The sequence below is a fragment of the Mus pahari genome, chromosome 11 (assembly GCF_900095145.1).
Source record: "Mus pahari chromosome 11, PAHARI_EIJ_v1.1, whole genome shotgun sequence".
Lineage (NCBI taxonomy): Eukaryota > Metazoa > Chordata > Mammalia > Rodentia > Muridae > Mus > Mus pahari.
This window is the reverse complement of record NC_034600.1, coordinates 72,463,629-72,486,931: the sequence shown is the minus strand read 5'-3', so window position 1 is coordinate 72,486,931 and position 23,303 is coordinate 72,463,629. Positions and strand designations below refer to the sequence as shown.

At 47.9% G+C, this 23,303-nt stretch overlaps 1 protein-coding gene across 1 annotated transcript in view; it reads left to right on the top strand.

The window, feature by feature from the left end:
- The window catches only part of Trio (trio Rho guanine nucleotide exchange factor), a 299,667-nt gene that overhangs the window by 205,533 nt on the left and 70,831 nt on the right, over window positions 1-23,303 (top strand). The window contains exons 29-33 of the mRNA XM_029543932.1: window positions 2,229-2,273; window positions 2,658-2,759; window positions 5,480-5,622; window positions 6,386-6,485; window positions 18,046-18,289. Of these exons, the coding sequence (XP_029399792.1) occupies window positions 2,229-2,273; window positions 2,658-2,759; window positions 5,480-5,622; window positions 6,386-6,485; window positions 18,046-18,289 (634 nt within the window). The remainder of the gene's footprint in view (window positions 1-2,228; window positions 2,274-2,657; window positions 2,760-5,479; window positions 5,623-6,385; window positions 6,486-18,045; window positions 18,290-23,303) is intronic.

The following is a 23,303-nucleotide window of genomic DNA, read 5'->3' as shown; positions in this document are numbered from 1 at the left end:
CCCCCGGCGCCAGAGAGGCCTCCTGCCTGTCGCCTTTAGTCTCCTCCCCAAACGCTCAGAAATGTGAATCTGCATTGCAATGTTGTATCTTCATCAGCTAATTTCTCTGCAAGCCAAGTCCACTAGAGGGCACGCTGATACTCTTGGGGCTTGGGGATTCTGTTCCTGGAGCCCATAGCTGCTCACTGCAAGATGGCTCTGCCTTCCTGATGCTGGGACCCTCCAATACAGTTCCTGTGGTGATCCCCAAACAGAATCATTTTTGTTCCTACTTCATAACGAATTTTGCTACTATTATGAATCATGATGTAAATATAGATACAGGATATCTAATATGTGACCCCTGTGGGAGGAGCAACCCACACACATGTTGAAAACTGCTGCTGTGTAAATAGATGATGTTTTACCCTAAGCAAGCATTCATATCAATTTAACTTTTTTAATTCATAACATTGTCTTAGTCAAGGTTTCTATTCCTCTACAAATACCATGTCCAAGAAGCAGTTGGGGAGGAAAGGGTTTATTCAGCTTACGCTTCCACATTGCTGTTCATCACCAAAGGAAGTCAGGACTGAAACTCAAGCAAGGCAGGAAGCAGAAGCTGATGCAGAGGCCATGGAGGGATGTTCTTTACTGGCTTGCTTCCCCTGGCTTGCTCAGCCTGCTCTCTTACAGAACCAAGACTACCAGCCCAGAGATGGCACCACCCACAAGGGGACCTCCCCCCTTGATCACTAATTGAGAAAATGCCTTGCAGCTGGATCTCGTGGAGGCATTTCCCCAACTGAAGCTCCTTTCTCTGTGATAACTCCAGCTTGTGCCAAGTTGATACAAAACTAGACAGTACAAACATCAAAATGTATGTAAGCTCCCTTACTCGCTGAGCTCACTACAAATTCATAATAATGAAGATTTAATTATTTTCCATTAGAAATTAACTTATTCAAAGTAAATGTAAGAACAAATTTTTGAAAAAAATTTTTTTCTTTTTGGATTTTCGAGACAGGGTTTCTCTGTATAGCCCTGGCTGTCCTGGAACTCACTTTGTAGACCAAGCTGACGTGGAACTCAGAAATCTGCCTGCCTCTGCCTCCCGAGTGCTAGGATTAAAGGCGTGAGCCACCACACCCGGCTCTGAAATTTTGATAATAGCAAAATGTCATTATCAGAGAAAAATATGTTATCAAAAATAGCATTTGAAAGACTCCCCAGCCCTATCCATGCAAAGACCTTTGGAGTGTTCTAGCGATATATTCTGGCTCGTCAGTGTGTTTCTGGGGAAGGGAGCATACCCAGAACTGTTGTGCTACCATTCCTCACGAGCCAGGCCTGGCTGCATCCAGCCCAGTGCCTGCTTTCGGGAAGTCAAGCCAGGACAAGCTCCCATCCCCTGCACTTTGACCTTTCTCAAGGTCACTGCTCAGAGGGTTGCCAACACAGGGATGCTGGGCAGAGTCGGGCACAGAGAACCAGTGCAAATGAAGGCAAGCTCACCCTCACCAAGGAACCAGAGTGCCACGCTGGCCTCTGTATGTCAGCTCTCTTTAAAATATTATTCGGTATCTAACAGTCCGATGACTTAATGTTACAAATTTAGGGGGGGGTATTTGTATGTCAATCAAACTCCCCAAAGAATAGAGATTCCCAAGTGTAGACGCTTCTTAAATAATAATCTGGAATCTGAAAATTACTGGTAACAATTTCCATCCCACCATCTTTGGCTGGTCCCCTGGTTGTGATTATCATTTGGATCACCATGGCCTTACGTCAGATAGGTCACAGTCCAGCTGGAAATTAATAAGTGCATCCTGGCCAGCCAGTCACTTTACTGCTGGCTTTAATCTGACCTTGGAGGCCAGCTTGTGTGTTTTAAAAAATTGATACATCTTAGTTTAATTTATATTAAAAAAAAAAAAAAAAAAAAAAAAAAAGATTCCCACCAAGGAGTTCCAACCTGTGAGTCACTTTCATTGCTGGAGGGAGAGGCATCGGGCAGGTTCCGTCATGGAGGGGAGGATGCCCTGTTCTGGATGTGTCCACAGATGGGGGTTTTTTGTTGCTTGGTATTTCAGTCATGATGAAATACTACAAGTTAAGGATGTAGATGAAGTCAGCTTCTAGCCCTTTTGCCTTCTGTCAAGGTATGTCACTGCTCAGAGTCCGTAGTGGGAGCTGCTCCGAACTAGGAAAAGCCTGTGCTTGTGTCTAAGGTTGGGCTTTTTCCTTAGCACATCCTGCTGATGGAACTGCACTACAATCTCCAGAAGTGCTCAGTATGGGAACAGTCAGTGTGCCCCACACGTGTCCATCCCAGCTTTCCTCCTACCAACTAAGGCAGTGGCTCTTACTGACTCAACCCTTTAGTGCAGCTCCTTATACAGTAGCTGCCCCAACCACAAAAGTATTCATGTTTCTATTTCATGACAGTATTTTGTGCTACTATTATGAATTTTAATGTAAATATCTGTGCTTTCCAGTGTTCTTAGGTGACCCCTATGAAGGAGTTATTTGACCTCCAAGGGGGTTGGTTGTAACCCACAGATTAAGAACCACTGAACTGAGTGTTTTGCATGGCCACCAACCACCAAAGGCCTATTTCCATGTCTAATCCTACCAAATCATACGGTTGTCTAATTATCTAATTGTCTTTTATGCAGACCTCAGAGTTGGGTGTCACAGAACATGTTGAAGGAGATCCTTGCAAATTTGCACTGTGGGTGGGGAGGACGCCAACTTCAGATAATAAAATTGTCCTTAAGGTACGTTAATTTACTGCTTCAGTGCGAACACTTGTTGTGGTGATGTAAGCTGTTTTTCTAACTGATTGCAGGTCATTTTATTTGACTTTTTTGTTCTCTGATGGGATTGGTGAAGCCAAAAATCAATCAGTCAATCATGTTTTCTCTCTCTCTCTCTCTCTCTCTCTCTCTCTCTCTCTCTCTCTCTCTCTCTCTCTCTTCCTCCTCCTCCTCCTCCTCCTTCTTCTTCTTCTTCTTCTTCTTCTAACTCTCTCTCTTCCTCCTCCTCCTTCTTCTTCTTCTTTTTCTCCTTCTTCTTCTTCTTCTTCTTCTTCTTCTTCTTCTTCTTCTTCTTCTCTCTCTTTCTTTCTCTCTCTCTCTCTCTCTCTCTCTCTCTCTCTCATTCACTTTTAATTTAAACTGATTTGAGTATACTGACTCATCCTAGGAATTGCAAAGAACTCTAAAGGTATCTCATGCACTAACCTCATGGATATTTTAGAAAACACAATGCTGTCTTCTTGGTCTATCTGGAAATACCAGAGATGGTTTAGGGATTCTCATGATCTTCAAGCTGTTGGAAGGAGCCTGTGTGGTGAGGTGCTGGTGTATGACGAGCACTTGACTTACTGCATCTCCTTTTGTGAGTCTTTTAATCTTGCTTTAGTATTTCCAAAAACTGAGTTGTTCTCTGAGCATCACTCTTTCACAGCCAAGGGACCACGTGGAAGCCACGATGTTTCTAAGATCTTTGCTCCTGTGGTCACAATGAATTGTTTCCAGTGAATGCATACGGCCCAACTGGGGACTCTTGTTAGTTAGGACTGACATAAAACCACATAAAATATTAAATATATCAACAAATACATTTTACATCATTTAAATTTTTCTTTAGTTCAGGGTTGTTAAAATATATTCAAAACTAAAAAATTTCCAATATGCTTAGAGAAGTTTGGATAATACCTTCCACCTTACAAGGAGGGTCAAACGGCAGTGGCATGTTCTTTGATCTTGATGGCCTTGAGGTGGTGGTATTGCAGTGAGGATGAAGAGGGAGGTGGTGATGTAGATTTTGGTGCTGATGCTGTGGATAGTAGAAATGGTGGTATAGATGACTGAGTCGTAAGGATGTGATGACACTGACGCTAGAAACAGTGAAGATGGAGACAGTGGTGTCCATCGCAGGGAGGGTCTTTATGTGGGGGTACAATTGCTGAGGATATAGACACAAGTCCTCAAGGTCCTCCATGGTGACGGTGACAGAAGGGATAGCCATTGTGGTGGTGGCCTCGTGGTTCCAACACAGAATGACTGTCTTTGTTTGCTAAAGCAAGAGAGAAAACTGTCTCTGAGTCCTGGCACAGTTTGAGGTTCTCTGAGTATACTAGTTACCCCATTCACTAGTTCTCTGAGTATACTAGTTATCCCATTCACTAGTTCTCTGAGTATACTAGTTACCCCATTCACTAGTTCTCAGAGTATACTAGTTACCCCATTCACTAGTTCTCTGAGTATACTAGTTACCCCATTCACTAGTTCTCTGAGTATACTAGTTACCCCATTCACTAGTTCTCTGAGTATACTAGTTACCCCATTTACTGAATGGACCCATTTGTTTGACACTTTCTGTAAAGTGTGTGCTTTTTAGTTATTCTCCATCGATGCAATAGTCATTTTGCAGGGAAGTTTTCTTTATTTCTGCAGCATGGTCACGGTTTTCCTCGATTATCACCAGGCTGCACTGAGTGTCCCTTTCAGATCCTTCGTTATTTAATCTCCACCCTTGTGTCCAGCTTGTACATTCTGGTAGACATGAGATTTTCAAAGTCCCCCCTTTACTCTAAGTAACTGGAGACCATTCAGCACAGTTTATGTAGAAAGAACATCTGGCTCAGTCTCTTCCCAGAGTGAACCGTGGCTTAGCATTTCCAGAAACAAGATTCTGGGCGGGAAGCGCAGCATTGCCGTCCCTCGTGGTGATTTCCTCCGTGCTCCCTGGACAACCTCTGTAATCACTCATGACCATGATGTCTATGTCAGAGGAGGTCAATGGTTTCCAGCTGGAAGTTAGAAAATGGTATCAGCGCCACCAGAGGGCTTGTCCATCTACCCATGCCATTTCAAGGGACTACGTTCCTAAAATTGCTATGCGGCTGCAGTGGGCCCACAAATGACTGCCCATGTGTGCCTTTGTGGCCTCGGGCATATGTCCAGTGTTGCCCACCCCTGCAGGCCTCCTTTGTGGAGTTCCTGTGGGCTGAGTAGGCTATACCATGCGAGGTGCCTCAGCTGGCAGTGGAGGAGGTCAGCAGCAGTCATTCTAGCAATCCAGGGACGAGCAGCAGGCCAGGGCTCATTCATATCCCTGATGATGGTTTCCTGGACACTGACCAAAACACAGCTTATGCTTCAGCGACCTCACTGAGGTTTCAGACTATGAGTGGATCTGTTTTTATACCCGCCCCCCAGGGTCGCTTAACAGCTCTTGGTACTGAAGAAGGATGATCAATTACTAGAGTATCAAGAGATCTGTAATCACGTTTATTTATTTAAAAAAAAATGGTTTTAATGAAAATATGTAAAATTAGAGTCATTTGCTTGATATTAAATTAAATTGAGGTGTGGTTGCTTTTCTGGAAGGTTTTTGGGAGCTGGGAAAGCCGGGGAGCCAGAGAAGCCGGCATGCGCTGGGCATAGGCTGTGGCAAAGACACTGTCCTGATGTCTCCCATCCCTGCACAGGCATCCAGTATCGAGAACAAGCAGGACTGGATAAAGCACATCCGTGAGGTGATCCAGGAGAGGACGGTGCACCTGAGAGGAGCCCTGAAGGAGCCCATCCACATCCCCAAAACAGCTCCGGCAGCAAGGCAGAAGGGGAGGAGGTGAGTGTGGCGGGCTCCCGAAAGTGCTTACCTGCAGGGGAGGGAACACGTGACATCACACAGTTTTCCTCAAACACTTGGAGCCTGTGTGGCTTCGATGCACTGCTTTATGGAGACAAGAGGCTCCGCTGGCTAAAAGGAAACAAAGACCTCTTCTTTCTCTCTTCTTTCCCCATGCAACCCAAAGCAATGAAGCCTTTGCTTTCTGTTTTGGTTTTGTTTTGTTTTGTTTTGTTTTGTTTCTCAAATGGAAATGAACACAGGTTGGGGGAGTTTACTATGTTGAGAATTCAGTGGGAAAATATGTTGGGCACTTACCAGATTGCCAAGCCAAAAACTGCACACGGCACAGAATGGCACAAGGCTGCAGAGGTGGCTCCGTGGTTAAGAGCACTTATTCCCCTTGCAGTAGACATGGGTGCTGGGGACAGCACCCACATGTTGGCTCACAGCCATCTGTAACTTTTCCATTCCTGGGTATATGATGACTTCTGATGTTTGTGTCACCAAGCTTGTAAATGGTGCCCACACAGTCATCCAGGTGAAAGATTCATCCACGCAACAAAATAAACAGCTCTGAAACAAAGTCAGCGGAGTGGCTTGGTCGTGTGTGTGTGTGTGTGTGTGTGTGTGTGTGTGTGTGTGTGTGTGTAGGAGCTGGTTGTAGGAGAAGCTGTAGCCAACAAGGGTCTCGTTCAGCTAGGAGATGGCGGCCTCTACCGGCTTGCAGTGCTGGGAACTGAGTGTTTCTGTGTTCCTCTAGGGACGGAGAGGACCTGGACAGCCAAGGGGATGGCAGCAGCCAGCCCGACACCATTTCTATCGCCTCCAGGACATCTCAGAACACACTGGACAGTGATAAGGTAAGCTGCCAGCGGCCTGCCCCTTCCAGACAGTGTATATTCAATCAATGGCCTAAACTTCGAAAGACAAGTGTCAAGTTCTAGGAATGGTGTCAGGTTTCGCGGCAGGGCAGAGACTTGGGGGTTACAGCGAGATGTTTGCTGAGAGCCCAGAAGAAATGTGTTCCCTCTTCCTGTCCACTCTCCTGGTCAGTCACATGGGTTTATGTCAAAGGCTTGGAAGGCAGTATATACCTTATTTAAAATGTACCTGTAAGCCAAAGAATCCATTAGTTAAAATAAAATTTTACCCCAAACCCCATCTATAAATGCGGAGCTCATCTGAGGCAGGTGTCTAACATTCTCAGTGGGTGAATGGGACCCCTGATGTTTCCCCTTAGAATTTGAGGTACACAGAGCACAGAGAGTTATAGATCACTGGGTTTGGCTTGGACAGTGTTGATCACTGAGTGACAGATCTGTCTTCTGTCTAGGGCATTTATGCAGGTGTGTCTCTTTCAAAAATGGCGCACATGTCTCTGGATTCTTCTTGTAGAATCTAAAGGCCTTCAGAATAAACTGCCAGGCAGTGCAGCTTGCTAATCCTGGGTTTGCGTGGTAGCCAGAAAAGCCCTGTGTCAAAGTCAGTAGACATGTGTCTTGATGAATGTCCTGTTCCTACTGAGATCAGCATATGCTCTAGCTCTAGAACAGATTCTTAAGAAAAGAGAAAAAAAAAATGGAGCAGTGCACAAACATTTCCTTTCTACTGTGTCAGTCCGGATTCACGCGTTCTCACTCGGGAACAAGCAGCTTCGCAAGCCTGTGAGATTCCTGCAGTCTCCTGTCCTCAGGCAGCCGTGTCCAAGCTTCCCTGTCCTGACAAGGCCAGGGATGGGTGACTGTTCCAGATAGTGCATTAAGCAGACACGGGTCCTGTCTTCCTTGGATTTGAGGATTCACACTGTCGTTTCCAGGACAGAAGGGAAAGATTTAAAATACCACTCTGCAGAGCGAGCCACCTCCAAAGCCCTTCTAGTGTAAGTGGACTTTGAAGTCCTGAAGCTTAGAGTACCTCACATAGCAGGACTACAAGACAAAACTGTGCCTTTCCTGATGTTCAGACCTGGCACATTTGTCAAGTCAGCAGACATTTAGCCCCTCAGGCAGCAGGAGGAGGTAAGGGAGATGGCATGATCAACCACTTCATAATTAGCATTTCTCTCACCTCATAGCAATTGTGTTTAGAAACACAGTTTGCACTTGGAAGCATCTTATCAGAAAATAACTTCTAGGATTTTAATACCTGAAGGACGTAGCTTGTCCATTCCCATAGGACGGTCACCTAGAAGAAAAGGCAGCCCCCATAGTTGCTAAGTATGACAAGGGTAGCCATTTCCATCCAGGCAGCCCTACGGGCCCCGTGAGAATGGCTCCCAAGCACCCAGGTCACAATTCGGAGATGTGTTCCCATGAGTCAGGCTAGGTTACCATAGATGCCAGTTTTAAAGTTTGTAAGAAGCAAATCTTTGGGATAAAATCCAAAGCCCACTTTTGAATGTAATAAGTTTCTTCCTGGAAGGTTGGTGAAGGCTGTTCTCCAGGTTGGCCCAGGAAGCAAAATGAGTTATAGTTATAAGTACTTAAACAGGTGAATGGGTAGCCATTGAATGCAGCCCTGCCCACCCCAGGACGGGGTGGTAGGTTTGCCCATTGGCCCACCCCTGGCACTGCTCTGGTCTCCTGAGGCATGTCCCACATAACACAGTAGGGCTTATGTGAACTTGGAGGGCAGCAGACTCTGTTCTCACATGATACATGAGGAAGAAGAGTGATTGCAAGAGTGTAGGTTTATGTGACTGGTCCTGTTGCCTTGAGGGTCTACTGGGACAGCAGAAGTTACAAGAACTGCCTTTAAATATTTCATCTGTGAGGATGCAGTTTCCATTTTCTTCATCCAGTGATGTCATCACTAGAGCCATCACTGAAGTTTGTTCCGAGCTCAGCATGATCAACCACTTCATAGTCCTCCCTGAAGGGCTGCTCATCATGGCTGCCCCTGCACATGTGGGAAGTGAAGTTAGCACGACTCAAAGCCTGTCACCCAAGAGAACCGGTCCTGGACCCCAAAGCCCCTCACCACCTTGCAGTGGTGACATTCTGAGTCCTTTCTTATAAATGTGACACAATTTTTTTTTACTGCCTCAGGGTGAGATCAGGGTCCTTAACAGACTGTGAAGTTCCTGTGTGCCTGAACTGTTAGAATTGAATAGTGGTCTTTACTTCCGGTCCTCTGTTGGACATTAAAATGGCCACATAGGGCGTGACACTTGCAGCAGGCACATTCCTTAGCCCCAGTGGAAAGGCAGGGGTGTCTGTGGGTCCTCTGCTCTGAATCCCCTTTCACTCCTCGTTCTACTTGTGCTTCTCCAAACAAAGATCTCTGAGTCTGTAAATGATTTGAAAGAATGCATCTTGAAAGCAAGAGCTGCGCCCCCTCCTGAGACAGAAGGTGTGGTGTCCCACCCTCTAGCTTGACTTGGTCAGCAACCCTGTGCTCCAGGGACTCCAGCTTTTCATGAGCCTCAGGGTCCTCTCCACCCTACGAATTGCACACTTGAGCATCTGCTCGTGTTACAGGCAGATGCTTTTGGCAAGGAAACAATTTAAGATATTCTGCCTAGTTGACTCAATTTATTGTGTCTGTTATGAGTTAGTTATGTCAAGGAATTTGGTTCCAGTTCAGAAATGGGGCAGGGGTACGTTTTATGCTGAGCCTCTTAGAGAATTCTGATGGGACGCTGTCTGCCAGAGCTGTTAGCAATCCTGAGATGAGGCTCCAGAGGTTTAGGACAAGAGTCAGCTGAGGAGGGGCTCCGGAGACATCCCCTTTCCAGGGCACAGCTCCATTAGGCTGGTCAGGACTCAACCCCTGTTTCATGAGCCCATTCCCTACTATCACTCTTAAAATATGTCATCTTTGTGTTCCAGATGTGAGTTTAACACCAATTCTTGCTGATATTCGTGGTACTTAGGCTGATAAAATGATCTTATAAAAATGTAATTTGGGTTGCAAAAAAACCCCAGCTGCTTTCCAGAGTCTTACCTCACCGCCATGAGCACCTCTCCTGAGGCAGGGAGGAGGCGCTGCCCCAGTGTCGATCCAGCCCTGGGGCACTGAGGAGATGAAGCCAGAATCAGAATGTGGCTTTAATCATCTGACATCTTCCAGACCTTATTCTTTTACAGCACAGCAATTGTGGCGCTGAGTGTCTTTAGGGTACAAAAGAAGCATCTTAGAATATCTCCCCACTCTCACCTCATTATTCTGTGATCTCTGTCATTTAACAGTATCTGTGTCATGGGGGGGGCAGTAGTGGGGGTGGAGGGAGGGAGGGAGAGAAGTGTGGGCCTCAAACAAAATGGCCAAAGCAAGAATGAAGTGTCTGTAAGAACCCAGCCAGGCCAGCTTGTGAACTGTCCTGAGACCCTCGGTATTCAGTTCTTGCCAAGGAATGTGCAATTCAGTTGAAAGGGGTCTTTTGCTTGAACTCTATTTAAGCTTATAACAGGAAATATGAATCTGCATATCTTATTTTTATAGATGCAGATATTTTCTTTAAAGCACGTGATATCAGTTCTAATGAAGTGGAAGCCCTGTGTCTTACTTTCTGTGTACTTTTAAAGCTGGCTTTTCTGTCACGTGACCCTACACTTCACTTGTTTAGACATCTATAGTTATAATTAAAGTAGTCTGAAAAGTGGCTAAAGCCAGTGCAGTTTAAAATTTGACTTCCCTGGCAATCCTACAAGAGGCGCTATGTCGACTGGATGAGGAAGGGATGAATTCCTCAGCCCGGGCGGATCCCATGTATCCGCAGCCTGCGTCCACCAGGGCTCTCACCCATCACCTGACTGCTCCTGGTTGGTTTGTGGGTTCTTCTTTCTTCCACCCTTATTCCACCCTTTCAACACTAGATAGGAGAGAAAAAAGGATAGGAAAATGGAAAGGGGGCAATGTTATCATTGGGCCACTTCCTGCTGATTAGGGCTATCGAGTTCCTCTGGGAAAGTTTGACCTTCACCATCAGGATGTCTAATTTCTCCTTGTTTCTTCTTTGCACACAACTACTTAACAAATCCCAGCCAACAGTGACCAACAGCAGCCCGATCCCTAGCATCTGTATACCCTCTGAAGAGTTCCCAGAATTCCAAACGTCACACAATCTTAGAAACTATCAGCAGCTGGCAAAGCCACTCCCCTGCTAGAGCACAAGGCAAATCATAGTCACCTGCAGTCTGAAGCAGCCCCATATCCCGAGTACAAGCCCTCAGGAATGAGGACCTGCTCACTAGCAGACCTCTAGCCAATTCCTCCTCCACATATTCCTGTAGCGGTGAGTTTGTGCTACACTGCTTTGGCTCCTGCTGGATCGCATGTGTGTGCCTGCCCAGGAGTATCTTTGGATCCACAAATGAAACACACACACACACACACACACACACACACATTTATTTACTTTGGCTACCTCAGAGGCTGGGCACTCCTAAACCTTCCCCTGCTACCTTAGGCCCAATCAGGGAAGTGGCCAGTGGCGACTTATCTGAAATCTCACATGGCTGGTTGGCTTTATCTCCTGCTGCTCCTATGTCCCATCCTTCTTTCTGAAGTCATGACTGTTCTCCCATTCCTCTCTGCATTCTACCCATGCAACTCTAAGGGTCCCACCCCATCTCCCTTTGCCCAGCCATTGGCCACTAGCATCTTTATTGATCAATCAGAAACCTACGGGGGACAAGGACCGTTAGCGTTTGGGCATGTAGATTCCCGACGGAATCAAAGCGGTTTGTTCCTTTGCTGCTCTGTGCCCAGTGCCCTCCTGTGTTAGTGGGACTAGCGCTGCCCGGCTCAGCTCATAGTACTGAGAGTACTGAGCCTGCACACTGTCTTTGTAACACTGCCTAGTGTTAAAGGAGCCCTGCATATATGTTAGTGGTCTCTGTCTTTGTGGTAAGAGGAGCGTCCTGCTCTTTGCCGGTTGTGCCGCCGGCTTCCATTGCTGCTGATATTTCAGCTTCACCCTCCTACCTGGTCACTCGTCATCCCAGTGGACATCAAAGATAACTTGTTTCCGAGCTATATGTTGTTTCGGAGTCAGCTTGGGACTGAGCTGCTCAGCTCTGGTGTTGACCTATGCAGGTTGGCGGCTCTCCAGCAGCACCATACCTAGTGAATGGCATAGGTACTGCAGAGGAGGGAGAGGAGGGGGGTCCCTTGTCTAGGGTACTTCCCTAGGTAGTCATTCCCTGTCTTTCTAAATTCACTGCATGTGGCAATGTACACACACACTAAAGTGATGTGTACACAGTGCGTTCAGTCATTCAGAGATAGTTTTGAGCTGCTGTTGTGGGCTTCCTTGTGCAATGTGTTTCCTTCTTCCTTCTAGGTCCTAAGTATTTTTTAGAACCTTTTAAGAGTTGCCATAAAATAAAGTAAAATAAGAAAGTAAAAACTCCTAAATAGTAGAAAGGCTGAGTCCTAAGAAGAGGCAGCTAGCTGCTTGTTCACTCTGCTTCAGATCTGCATTGTCAGCTTGTTTGGAGACACCTAGGAGGCACCGCTCTGAGCGCTCCTGTCAGGGTGTCTCCAGATAGCTTTAACTGAATGGGGTTACATCAATTCGGAATGCAGGCAGCACTGCCCTGTAGCCCAGCGTCCCAGGCTCAAAGGAGAGATGGAGGAAGCCAACAGTGAGTGCTCATCTCTCTCCTCCTGAATGTGAGCCTGGTATGAGCAGCCACTTTGCGATGTGACAGCACATCCCCTACACACATGCGCGTGCGCGCGCGCACACACACCCACAGCAGGATGGACTATGTCCCCTCACAGCATGAGCCACAGTTAACCCTTTCGTCCTTAAGTTGTTTTTGCCAAGTATTTTCACATAGCCAAGAAGGAAGGTCCTGATACATTTGATTAGAAATATAATATAACCAAAATGTATGTTTTCGTGTGAGCTTCACTCGGCATAGCCATCGTTACCATTGAACAAGAGAATAAGCCTTAGAGATGGACTTGAGACTCACCCTCCCTCCCTCCCTTCCTTCCTATGGAGGGGCACAGTTAGGTGGCTGAGGGTCTTGAATTTATATCAGTTCTGCAGATTGGTGCCTCTTCCTAACAACTATCTTTTAGTAATTTATGTTAACCATTTATAGGATTGCACGGGTGTCTGCGAGTGCTCTCCATGTCAGAACCTATCTTTAAACGTTTTTAGACCCCAAGCAGAGGGTTTTCTGGAGCACATCTCCTTGACCTTGGCCTTAAGCTGGCTTCCATGTTAGTGTGAGCCTGGGAGACTGTTCTTCATCCTGTTAAGGTGGGAGCTGATCTGCCAGCCTCCACAAAGCCACCCAGCAGTCATGAGAACCTGGAGCATGATGGGTATGTTCTGGCTGCCTGTGGTTGCCTTTGCTTTTGTGCCCATGGCCTGCCAGTGGAACTGTACTCTCTAATCCCCTTAAACCAAGTAATGGTTGTTTGGTCTGCTCTGTGTGAAACCTGCGTGAAGTCACAGGACTCCTTTGTGGAGTTTCTGAATGACTGAATGTAGCGAGCTGTGGCCTACAATTGTTCACAACAGTCGATACACTTTGTTCTCTAGGAGGAATGGCCGATATTAGACCACATCCCTCCCACCCTGTTCCACCCCCGCCTTTCCTTTTGAATTGCCCTTGAAAAATTGGCCAGATATTCACTGCAGTTGATCGTCTCCTGGAAACAGAATCAGTTGAGAGAGGAAGGCTTCAGCCACCCGACCGTTTCTCTCCAGCCCTCATCTGTGCGGCCTGCTCAGAATGCTCTCTGAGCTTAGTAATTCAAGCCAGCTGTTAGCTGTGACCCTTTTAAAACTGTGTTCTTATAACACACAACTGCCTTGTTCTAGTGCATGGGGTCGGGGTGTGAGAATGTCAAGGAGCCCATGACCAAATCTACTACATGAGCATCTCAGCCATGGGGTGAGGCAAGGCAGCAATATGACCCAGTTTGGGAATTTTTTTTTTTTTTTTGAAAGCAAAAGACAGACTTCTACAATGATTGTTGAAGTACAAAAGACGTTGGCCAGAAGATGAAGGGGTGGAAAGGCCATAAACTGTTTATTTTCCATTATCCTGACAGGATTCAGGGAAAAGCCTGCTTTGAATCTGTTCGCCGTACCCTTGGTCTAGGCCGTGGGTGCTTCCCAAAGGGCCTCTCCAAGGGCAGGCAGGGCTTTGGGAGAAGTAGCATCCTTGGTGACTTCTGCGGCTGTGCTCCATTTGAGACCAGCTGTTTTCCCACACGTACTGGTTACCACCGTAGTGAGAAATTGAAGGATGCCTTTAAACTGCCTTTCTGACCTCTGCATTCCTGAACCAGGCAGATATGCCAGGGAAGCCGTGACAGAGTCTATAAAATGTTCACAGTGAAGAGAGCGCTGTGGGGGCTCCGTGGGAAGTGGCTGGCACAGAGGGAGCTGCTGCAGCCTCAGATGAATGAGACAGGTAGGGTGACGGTCAGCGTAGTCATGCTGTCAGGGCTAGGGTGGCTAAGAGCTCCAGAATCTTCACGGTCAGTGGCCTAAACGTCTGGTTAGGAATTGAGCGCTTGATATCAATAAGGACTTGCATTGCTTCCTCAAAGTAGTTATCACAAATGTCTGCCGCAATAAAAACATGTCTTCTAAGATCTTAGCAAGCTTCATTTTAAAGAGATGTTTTGTTGCTCAATGCAAAGTTGAAGGAAGGAAGGAAGGAAGGAGAGATAAATAACACTAGGTATTTGAAGAAGCCACAAGGAAACATTATAAGTTTACGTAAAAGTTCATAAACCAAGGGCAGGAGAGGTGGCTTAGCAGTGGAGAGCATTGGCTGCTCTTCTAGGAGATCCGGGTTCAATTTCTGGCACCGGCATGGAATCTCACAACTATAACGACATTCCCTCTTCCAGCCTATGTCGCTACCACATGCACGGGGTGCACAGACAGACATATAAGCAAAACACCCATACATAAATAAAATAAGATGAAAAATATAAAGTGTGTGTGCACATGTATAGTGTAACTCGAGTCATGCCACGTGGGTGACAGTGCTGCTCCCAAGAGCAGTAGTGGGTCATATAACAAAACCCGGGTGACAGGCATAAGAAAGTTCCCTTTGAGGGTCCAAGAGACCCTCAAATAAACACTGTGGGATATTGTCCTTGCCTATGGTTGTGTCTCAGAACTTGACGCTAAGTCCCTATTGCAGAAGACATCATGTACTTTTGGACACTGCAATTGGAGGAAGTGATCTGGGAGTGGTCTGGAAGCCTTCACCCCTAGAGCTGGCTCTCACAGCATAGGAAGGGGCTATGCAAGCTGTCATGGGAAAAGCCATCAATAGCCCTACCCAGTAAAGTCTGTGGACTGTAACAGTGACTAGCCCAGCAAGGTCTCCCCAGTGATGGACTGTGCCGTCTTATTTCAGGGTAACCAGCAGTTGCATTGTTTGACTAACATTTAAATACATAAATGCAAAGCTTGAAACAGAAGCCTACAGGGTACTTCTTCTCAGGGAAAAAGCCATTTATTTCCTAACCTTGACTGTAGGTTCGTCTCTCTCCTGGTGGGCAGGAGAGGGCTGGGGAACAGGAAAATGTGGGGGAATAATTTTAACACTTTTTGCAATATTATTCTGGCATTCTGTTTTCTTAAGTTCTAGAAAGCCTTTGCATGTTTTTAACATGGTGTATGATTCTTTGCCAGGACAGGCTTGATTTTTTCAGTTCCTTATGCTTTGTCAAGCACACAGATGTTTCCAGTCCTTTTTGGTTACTCTGGAAAGGTCTTTTAAAAAACACATAAGTGCCAAAAATACAGTGGAGTTAACTCCCCTTCCTAGGCAGCCCTCCCCTCCCCCCCCCCTACATTTGCTTGAGCGGCCTGACAAGTTAATGAGACTCCAGTAGGGGAAGCAGCCAGCTCAGGGCTCCTTCCCAGAGCAGCAACATGGGCCACTGGGGGAAGCCTGGAGTTCTAACTGGAGAGCTCAGTAACAGAGCTGGCTGCCCCAGTCATGGGGGCACTGGGGCCAGACCACCAAGGCCTACAAGGAGCATGGCACATCATAACCCTGCCGAGCTTCATCGGCTGACTCTGTTGTCTGGGAAAGGGAGCACCCCTCCTCTTTGCTGAGGAGTTAACCACTTCCATAACGTGAGGTTGTGAGAGAAATCCTTTCCCAAGCTCGCTCAGTCTCAACTTTTGGCATTTATATGGCTTCTTTATCTGCCCAGGGACTAATGGAAATGTTACCATGGCTTTCCCACAAAGGAGTTTATAAAAATTTAGAGGGGAACTTAAGCAGTTGTGGCCTAGTGACGAGGCTCGTTTTGTCTGGATCGGTGCTCCATGGTGGAAAGAGCTGTGCTGTTTCTGCCATTTGTCTGGCAGATGTGCTTTTCACTCTGAATCCCCAAACTTGCTCATAAGAGAAGCCCCTAGGATGGAGCATGGAACCGTGTGTGGGTGAGCACTTCCTACAGCCTGCCAAACGTTCTGTGGGCTTTGCACCTCATGGGTACACAGATCTTGCAGTAATCTGCAGGCCCTCTTCTGTTTGCCATGGTGATGACCAAGCCTCTCTCTGCCCTTAGTCTCTACATAGAGATTCATAAGAGTGACACAGACCTGCTTTGCTTTCTACTGAGGAGGGGATGGACACACACACACACACACACACACACACACACACACACAGAGAGAGAGAGAGACAGAGACAGAGACAGAGACAGAGACTGACAGAGAGAGACTATTCATTTCAAAACTGAAGTATAAGTTGTTTCAGGGAAAAGCCCTAAGGGTGGTAGAAATGGAAACAACTTTCCAGAGACAGTGGATGGGGAACTTGAAGGGAGAATGGACACAAGGAACTCTGACCACAGGGATGGCACTGTGGACCACATATGCACAGGACCCGTCTCAGAAGCAACTGTCAGCACATAGACCTGGCAAGGCAGATGGGGATTTAGACCCGGTATCAAGAAAATGGTACCTGAGGTTTTGAAGAGGAAGACCCATGCTTTTAAAAAGGCGACCCTGGCAGCATTGTTCTGTTGGGATAGAGCAGAGACCTGGGGGCACGCAGAGGGACCAGCAGGACCACTGGGGAAACTCAAATGAAGTAACCAGTGTGGGGTTTTGCAGGGGAAGAAAGTCATTAGAAAGCCACCCTCGAGTCCACTTGACAGCTTCTGGAGGAGGGAAATGCATCTAAGTTGGGTAATTCGCTGGTGATAGCATTGCCCGGAAAGCAACGCCGGAAGAGAAATACAAGCAGGGACATTATGAGTCATGTCCCCGCTTCCCTGGCGGGGTGAAGAATCGAAGCATGGGGCCACCAGCCGCTGGGTATTTGGGAATACCAGCATGAAGCCGAGGCTAGCCAATGGGATAGAGAAGAAACAGGCGCAGTAGAACCTGGGGATACCCTGAGACAGAGAGCCAGTCACAGAATTCTTATACAGGAGCTAATGAGTCCTGTCCCCAAAGAGCCAACAGTCCAGAGGATCAACCTACCAGGACACAGGCCATTCAGGGACAACCGCAGTGGGAGGACCGTGTTCTTGCTTTGCAAATGCAGCCGTGTGTGTGTGTGTGTGTGTGTGTGTGTGTGTGTGTGTGTGTTCATGGAACTCATGCATGTGCTGCAGAAGACCTAAGTACTACTCCTCTGAGCCAGAAGAGAACATGGGAGTGGGCACAGCGAGCAGAGAGAACGGGGGTCACGGGTTCAAGGGTTAGTGCCAGCAGCTGTGGGAGGGCCAGGTAGGAGGCACACTATAGTACACAAGTCTGCTGTGATTTCTTTATGAGTTCTCGACAGTCACTGAGACATTCTTTCCCCATCTTCAAACAGTGCTGTATGCGTGTGTTTAATGTACAGAAAACTGGTGAGCACTGCCTGCAGAGATTCCTTAGGGATGACTGGGCTGAAACACAGGAATGGGGAGGAGCCAAGTCCTCTGAGGGGCCCTGAGGAGAAGCACTCCAGGGCCAGTGCCTAGGGGCCATTCAGTCCCTCTTCGGAGCCTCTCCCTTCCTGATCTTGAGATGCTTGGGGAGCCGTGAGGGGTGCTCAGGGGGTGCTCGCTGACAGCTTTGAAAACTCGCGGAGCTTCATCTCACTTTATTGTCTGTTTCATGATTTTTCCCTGACCAGCCTTTAGGCAGTTTTATGACTTTGTTCTGATGTGTAGCATTTTCTAAGGAGGGAACTAGAATGCCCTGGGTTCAGAGAGATTTGGAAGTGCGTGAGAAATCACGCTGGACTGACTGCGAACTCCTCAGAAAAATCCCAGCGTAGGGAATGAGGGAAGAGCATCTGTACCTCACAGCTCCAGAGGGGAGGGACAGGACGTAGCCTTAGCCCCGCTCTGGTGATGCCTTTAACCCTACTGCAGGGTTTCAGGCAGAAGGTGACATTCCTAGCCAAGTTCCTAACCGTGTCTGACAGCGTGGTTTTGCTTGCTGATCTGTCCCTCTTTCTTTGTCCCTCCCAGCTTTCTGGTGGCTGTGAGCTGACGGTAGTGATCCATGACTTCACAGCCTGCAACAGCAATGAGCTGACCATTCGGCGTGGCCAGACAGTGGAGGTCCTGGAACGGCCTCACGACAAGCCCGACTGGTGTCTGGTGCGAACCACTGACAGGTCCCCTGCAGCAGAGGGCCTTGTGCCCTGTGGCTCACTGTGCATCGCCCACTCCCGAAGTAGCATGGAGATGGAGGGCATCTTCAACCACAAAGGTAAGCCATCCCCTTGGGGGCCAGAGAGAGCACAGTGAGGCCTCGTCTGCCCTGCAGGTGAGTGTCCTTCGGCTCTGCAGTGGAGACAGGAGTCCTCCCGTTACCAAAGCTGACCTCCTTGGCTGAGATGGAGGAGTAACTCAGGACATCATCTTCAAAGGGGGAGCATGCTCAGGCCGATGCCATGCGAAAGTGGAGAAGGAAAGGCATTTTTATTCCTCTGGTTGTCTTGAAGTAGGCAAGGGAAGGAAACAACAGGTACGGACAGGGGGACTGGGTCTTCACATTTCTGTGCTATCATTAAATTCCTGGAGACCAAATCTGGGCCTGAGCCACTCCGTTTCATAACTGTGGAAATGAAGAGTCTGAGCATAACTGAGCTCCACGGTCGCGTGCACGGGGAGGATGGGGCTTGACCTTACAGGCCTTCAGTGTTCCTGAGTCACGAGGTGGCTTTTGGAGATCTGATTTAAATTTGCAAAGCATGTAATATTTATTCCCAGACATCTCCCCTAGACTAAAGTGTCAGAGCAGAACTGCCCTTCTGTGGGCGTCAGCCTTCCTATGGAAACCACCAAAGTCTTTTCCCCAAATGCTCCCCATGGAGGCTTCAGGGCCGAAGGCTGCTGAGTTTGAGTTAAGAGTGGCTTGTCTTGATGGAGGGGTGTGTGCTGCAGATGGGAAAGCACACTAGAGTTTGTGGGAAAGACACCGGTATTGTATACTCTTTACCATGTGTTGAAATGCCACGTTCCTACCGGGGGTTAAGCCAACCGTATTGTTTAAATTAGCATTTCTTTTGACATTCTTCAGTAACGTAAGTAGAAAGTTCAGCTGACAGAAAGTTCAGCTCGTGCTCTGCGCCTGTGGAGGAGGCTGGCTTTCTCATTCATCTTGGTGAGAAGTTTCTGGAGACATCCTGCTCTGTGTGGAAGCACTGGTGTGTGGCTCCTCTACAGGTGCAGCGGGCGGCATGGCCCTGTCAGCCTGTTGTACAGGACGGAAGATGGATAGGTCCAGCTTTGGGGAACATAGCTGGTTCTCTCTGAGAGAATAGCCCTCTACTCTGTTCCTTTCTGCTGACTGTAGAATAGGCCGTTTCCTCCTCCATGTCTCCCCACAATCATCCTGACAGTCTGGTACCGTCCTCTAGACACAGTGGCTAAATGCCCTCAGTGGAATGACACTGCAACAGGCCACAGCCTCCAGCTGGCCCAGCTAATTCTTTACAGCCGAGCTCTGGGTCCCCAAGGCCTTGCATGTGAGCACACTGACACTTACTGAGGCACAGGATAAATGAGACCAGGAAAAGGCCAGGTATTGCTTTTCACCTCTAGAGACTCTGTAGGTTCAGTGTAGGTTTCTGTGACCGGGAGCTCAAGGAGAAGTCCCCCAGTGCTCAACTCCACCTTCCTAGTCCACGGCTGGCCTGGGTTACCTGATCCACTCTAGTCCTTGAGCTTGGGTTGGAAATAAAGTTTCTCTGTCCTCCTGTGGAGCCCCGGTGAACTTGAACATGCTGCACACGGCTCTTGTACTGAAAGACTGTGTTTCTTTGAGCCTCTTCTGCCGGGAACTCTTTACTTCCTAGTACCCACAGTTGCAGCCTAGCTGAGGGGAGGGACTGGACACCTCTGTCACCAGCACACTCGACTCTGTCCTAAGCACTCCAGTGAACGCTGGGTCTTGGAATTTATTTATAAGTGGCCACTTTGTTTTTCTGTCTGAACACGTTCGGTGATGTCTAGCCTCTAAATGGCATCCCTTCCACTCCCGGGCCTCCGGTCCTTACAGCTAGCTGTACCTGCTGTGAGCACAATTGGGCGGGTAAGGGCTCAGTTTTCGGTTCTATCCTTTTCCTGATTCGTTTTCATTTTCTCACAAGAAAACTGAAGGCTGTCTATCTGCTCCCTCGGTTTCAGGACATGCACAGCAGCAGAGCAGAAGCTGAGGGGGGGAGACCTCACCTTCAGGGTTTTCAGCAGGCTTCTGACAGACAATCAAGCTGAGGTCAAGCCCAGGAAATGTAGCCTTGACCAGAGTTTCCATCCAGCAGGAAATCCAGGCAGCAAAGGGGTATGAAGTAAAAATGACACCCAGAAAAGGACACATGTCCTTCAGAGGCCTCTGCCATCCCAAGAAGCGCAGTGTCTTGATCTGCCCCTGATCAGCCTATAGCCCATCCTCCTACCTGCTGTGTGGAGAGAGGGGACATGCCTTAATTGGGAAGGTGTCAGTCTGTGCTGAGCTGTAGGTGCCTACTATGCGCGCGCGCCTGTGTGTGTGTGGGGGGGGTGCCTACTGCGCATGTGCAGCGCCTACTACACATGTGTGGCGCCTACTGTGCATGTGTATATTCTTACCTGGGCCCTGATGTTGAGCCTCATTTCCTAGCAAGAGCTCTGGGCTTGCCCGGTGCAGCCGTGAGGGAAGTAAGCCGCGAGTCAGTGCTTTCTCACAAAACTCAGTCTCGTCCTTCTGTGGCTTGGTCGGACCCCTTTGGCAATGTCAAATAAGCAAGGTGGCTTGCATGCTCCACCCCACAGAAGTCCTGAGCGCAGAGACGCGACCATTATGTGTGTCTGTTTCTCTGTCAGTAATCCCTAAACATAGTTTCCCAGCGGTCCAGAGTCTTAGCGCTCTGCCCGTCCAGGCAGGAGGAGGAAGAAGTTTTGCTTCCCAGTTCAGTCTTGGCGGCTTTTCTCATAACGCGCTGTCCAAACAGCTTACATTTCCATCCTCTTTAAGTGCATAGCTCTATGGCCATTAGTGTTAAATGCTTGTGAAGAACGAGCTGCTTAAAGGATCTCCGTGAGTTCTCTGTAGCAACTGGACAGGTCTTCAGGCTCCCATGAGCGGAGCTCAGACTCCCTTGGTGGCCCTGGGCCTCTGTTGGACAGGGAGAATGAATGCCTGTGATTCGTGAGGACCAGGTGTCCTGTCTCAAGACTTAGGAGTCTGTATGGTGATTCCAGGAGGATAAAGATGCAGCTCGAATAAAATCAACTCAAAAAGACACTGAGTCACACAGCTTACGGTTCAACATGTTTCTGAATGTGAAACTAGACTCAGCCGTGAGCATTATCCCTGGAGAGAGCTTTCCCATGTGTGGGGGAAGATTCTTCTGGAAGACTGTGTTTCTGCTATCCTCTGCAGACAGACAGATTGCCTGGGGTGTTGACACTCCCCTGGTCTGGCTGCCATTCTTCTCTATCACAGCATCTTAGTCACTGACTCAGCAGACAGTGCTTGTACAAAAATAGAATGTGGCTTCAGCAAATCCCCGCTTGACCGGTCTTCTCTGTCTGTGGTCTATACTGCCTGTCGTGACTTCAGAATCTAGAGCTGGCCTCCCTGCGGGGCCCTGCCTTAGCTCAAAGCATGCACCTCACACCGAGAACCACCAGCGGCCATATTCCCTTGGGAACAGGCTTTGACTGGCTGGAAGTAGATGTCAGGTAATCTCTGCTAAACCCCAGCAAAGCCAAGTGGTGGCTCCTTCCCAGTGTCTCAACCTGCACAGCTTCTATTTATTACTCAAGTAAACAGGAATATCAGAAATGTCTGTATTTCCTATGAGACCATTTCAGAACACCTTCTGTGCCTTCTGATAGGTCCACCTGGGCTGTTAGTATTCTTGTATGTATGCATGTGTTAGTATTCTTGTATGTATGTATGCATGTTTGTATGTTTGTATGTATTCATTTTTTTGTGGAACTAAGGCTTGAATCCAGGATCTCGAGAGTAAAAGGCCAGTGTTCTACCACTAGCTGCACTGTTTTGCTTTTTATTTTGAGACAGGAATGGGCCTTTCTCTCTCTGTCTAGTGCCCTGTTGTACTGGATAGCTTTGTGTCAACTTGACACAACTGGAGTTATCACAGAGAAAGGAGCTTCAGTTGGGGAAGTGCCTCCATGAGATCCAGCTGTAAGGCATTTTCTCAGTTAGTGATCAAGGGGGGAGGGCCCCTTGTGGGTGGTGCCATCTCTGGGCTGGTAGTCTTGGGTTCTATAAGAGAGTGGACTGAGCAAGCCAGTAAAGAACATCCCTCCATGGCTTCTGCATCAGCTCTTGCTTTCTGACCTGCTTAAGTTCCAGTCCTGCATCCTTTGGTGATCAACAGCAGTATGGAAATGTAAGCTGAATAAACCCTTTCCTCCCCAACTTGCTTCTTGGTCATGATGTTTGTGCAGGAATAGGAACCCTGACTAAGACACCTGTCATTTCTCAAGATGCTCAGCTTTTCTGATAACCCAGGCAGGCCATGTTACGACCTCAGCCTACTGGGTACCAGAGATTATAGGCCCAAACTCCTACCCTCCTAACCCCCAGAAGCACTTCCGTTTTTTTCAAAACCAAGAACATTCCAGAGGGCCACTGGGTGGCTGCAGTACCCCAGGGCGAGATTTGGGAAACTGAGGCTGTTGAGGAAAGCGTGGTTTTTACCGACTTCCCTCAGCTAGGCAAGTTACTGTCACCCACTTCCAACTGACTAGATGTCTACACTGCAGAACATGTGTCTGTCACTATTTATTGTTAGTTTTATTATTGGATCTTGATAAAATGTGACTCTGTCATAGAACAGTCTTGGGACATCCTTCCCGGATGCTTACCAGTGCACTGTGTCTGGAAGATCACCTGGACAGATGGTCTGTGTCCCAGCATGAACCCCTGTTGTCCTGCTGACCCCTACAGCCATGCAACATAGCAAGATGTCTTAGAATAACACTGTCAGCCCCGCCCAGCCATTTCAGCAAAGCAGGGCTTTGAGAGGAGACCTGGTGATTCTGGCTATTGTGGGGAATGCTCACAGCTGCCCCTCAGAGCTCCGAACGCTGACCACTCTCTTCCTGCTGACTTGGCATGCGTAGGCTAGGGCTTGATGTTCTTATCAGCTGCTGCCGTCCTAAGTTTCTATTCCTCAGAAAGTTTCCTTGAATAAAACTGATTCAAGTGTACATCTTCTCCTTATGCCAGCCCATAATGAGATGACAGGTGGGCATTGATGTATCTT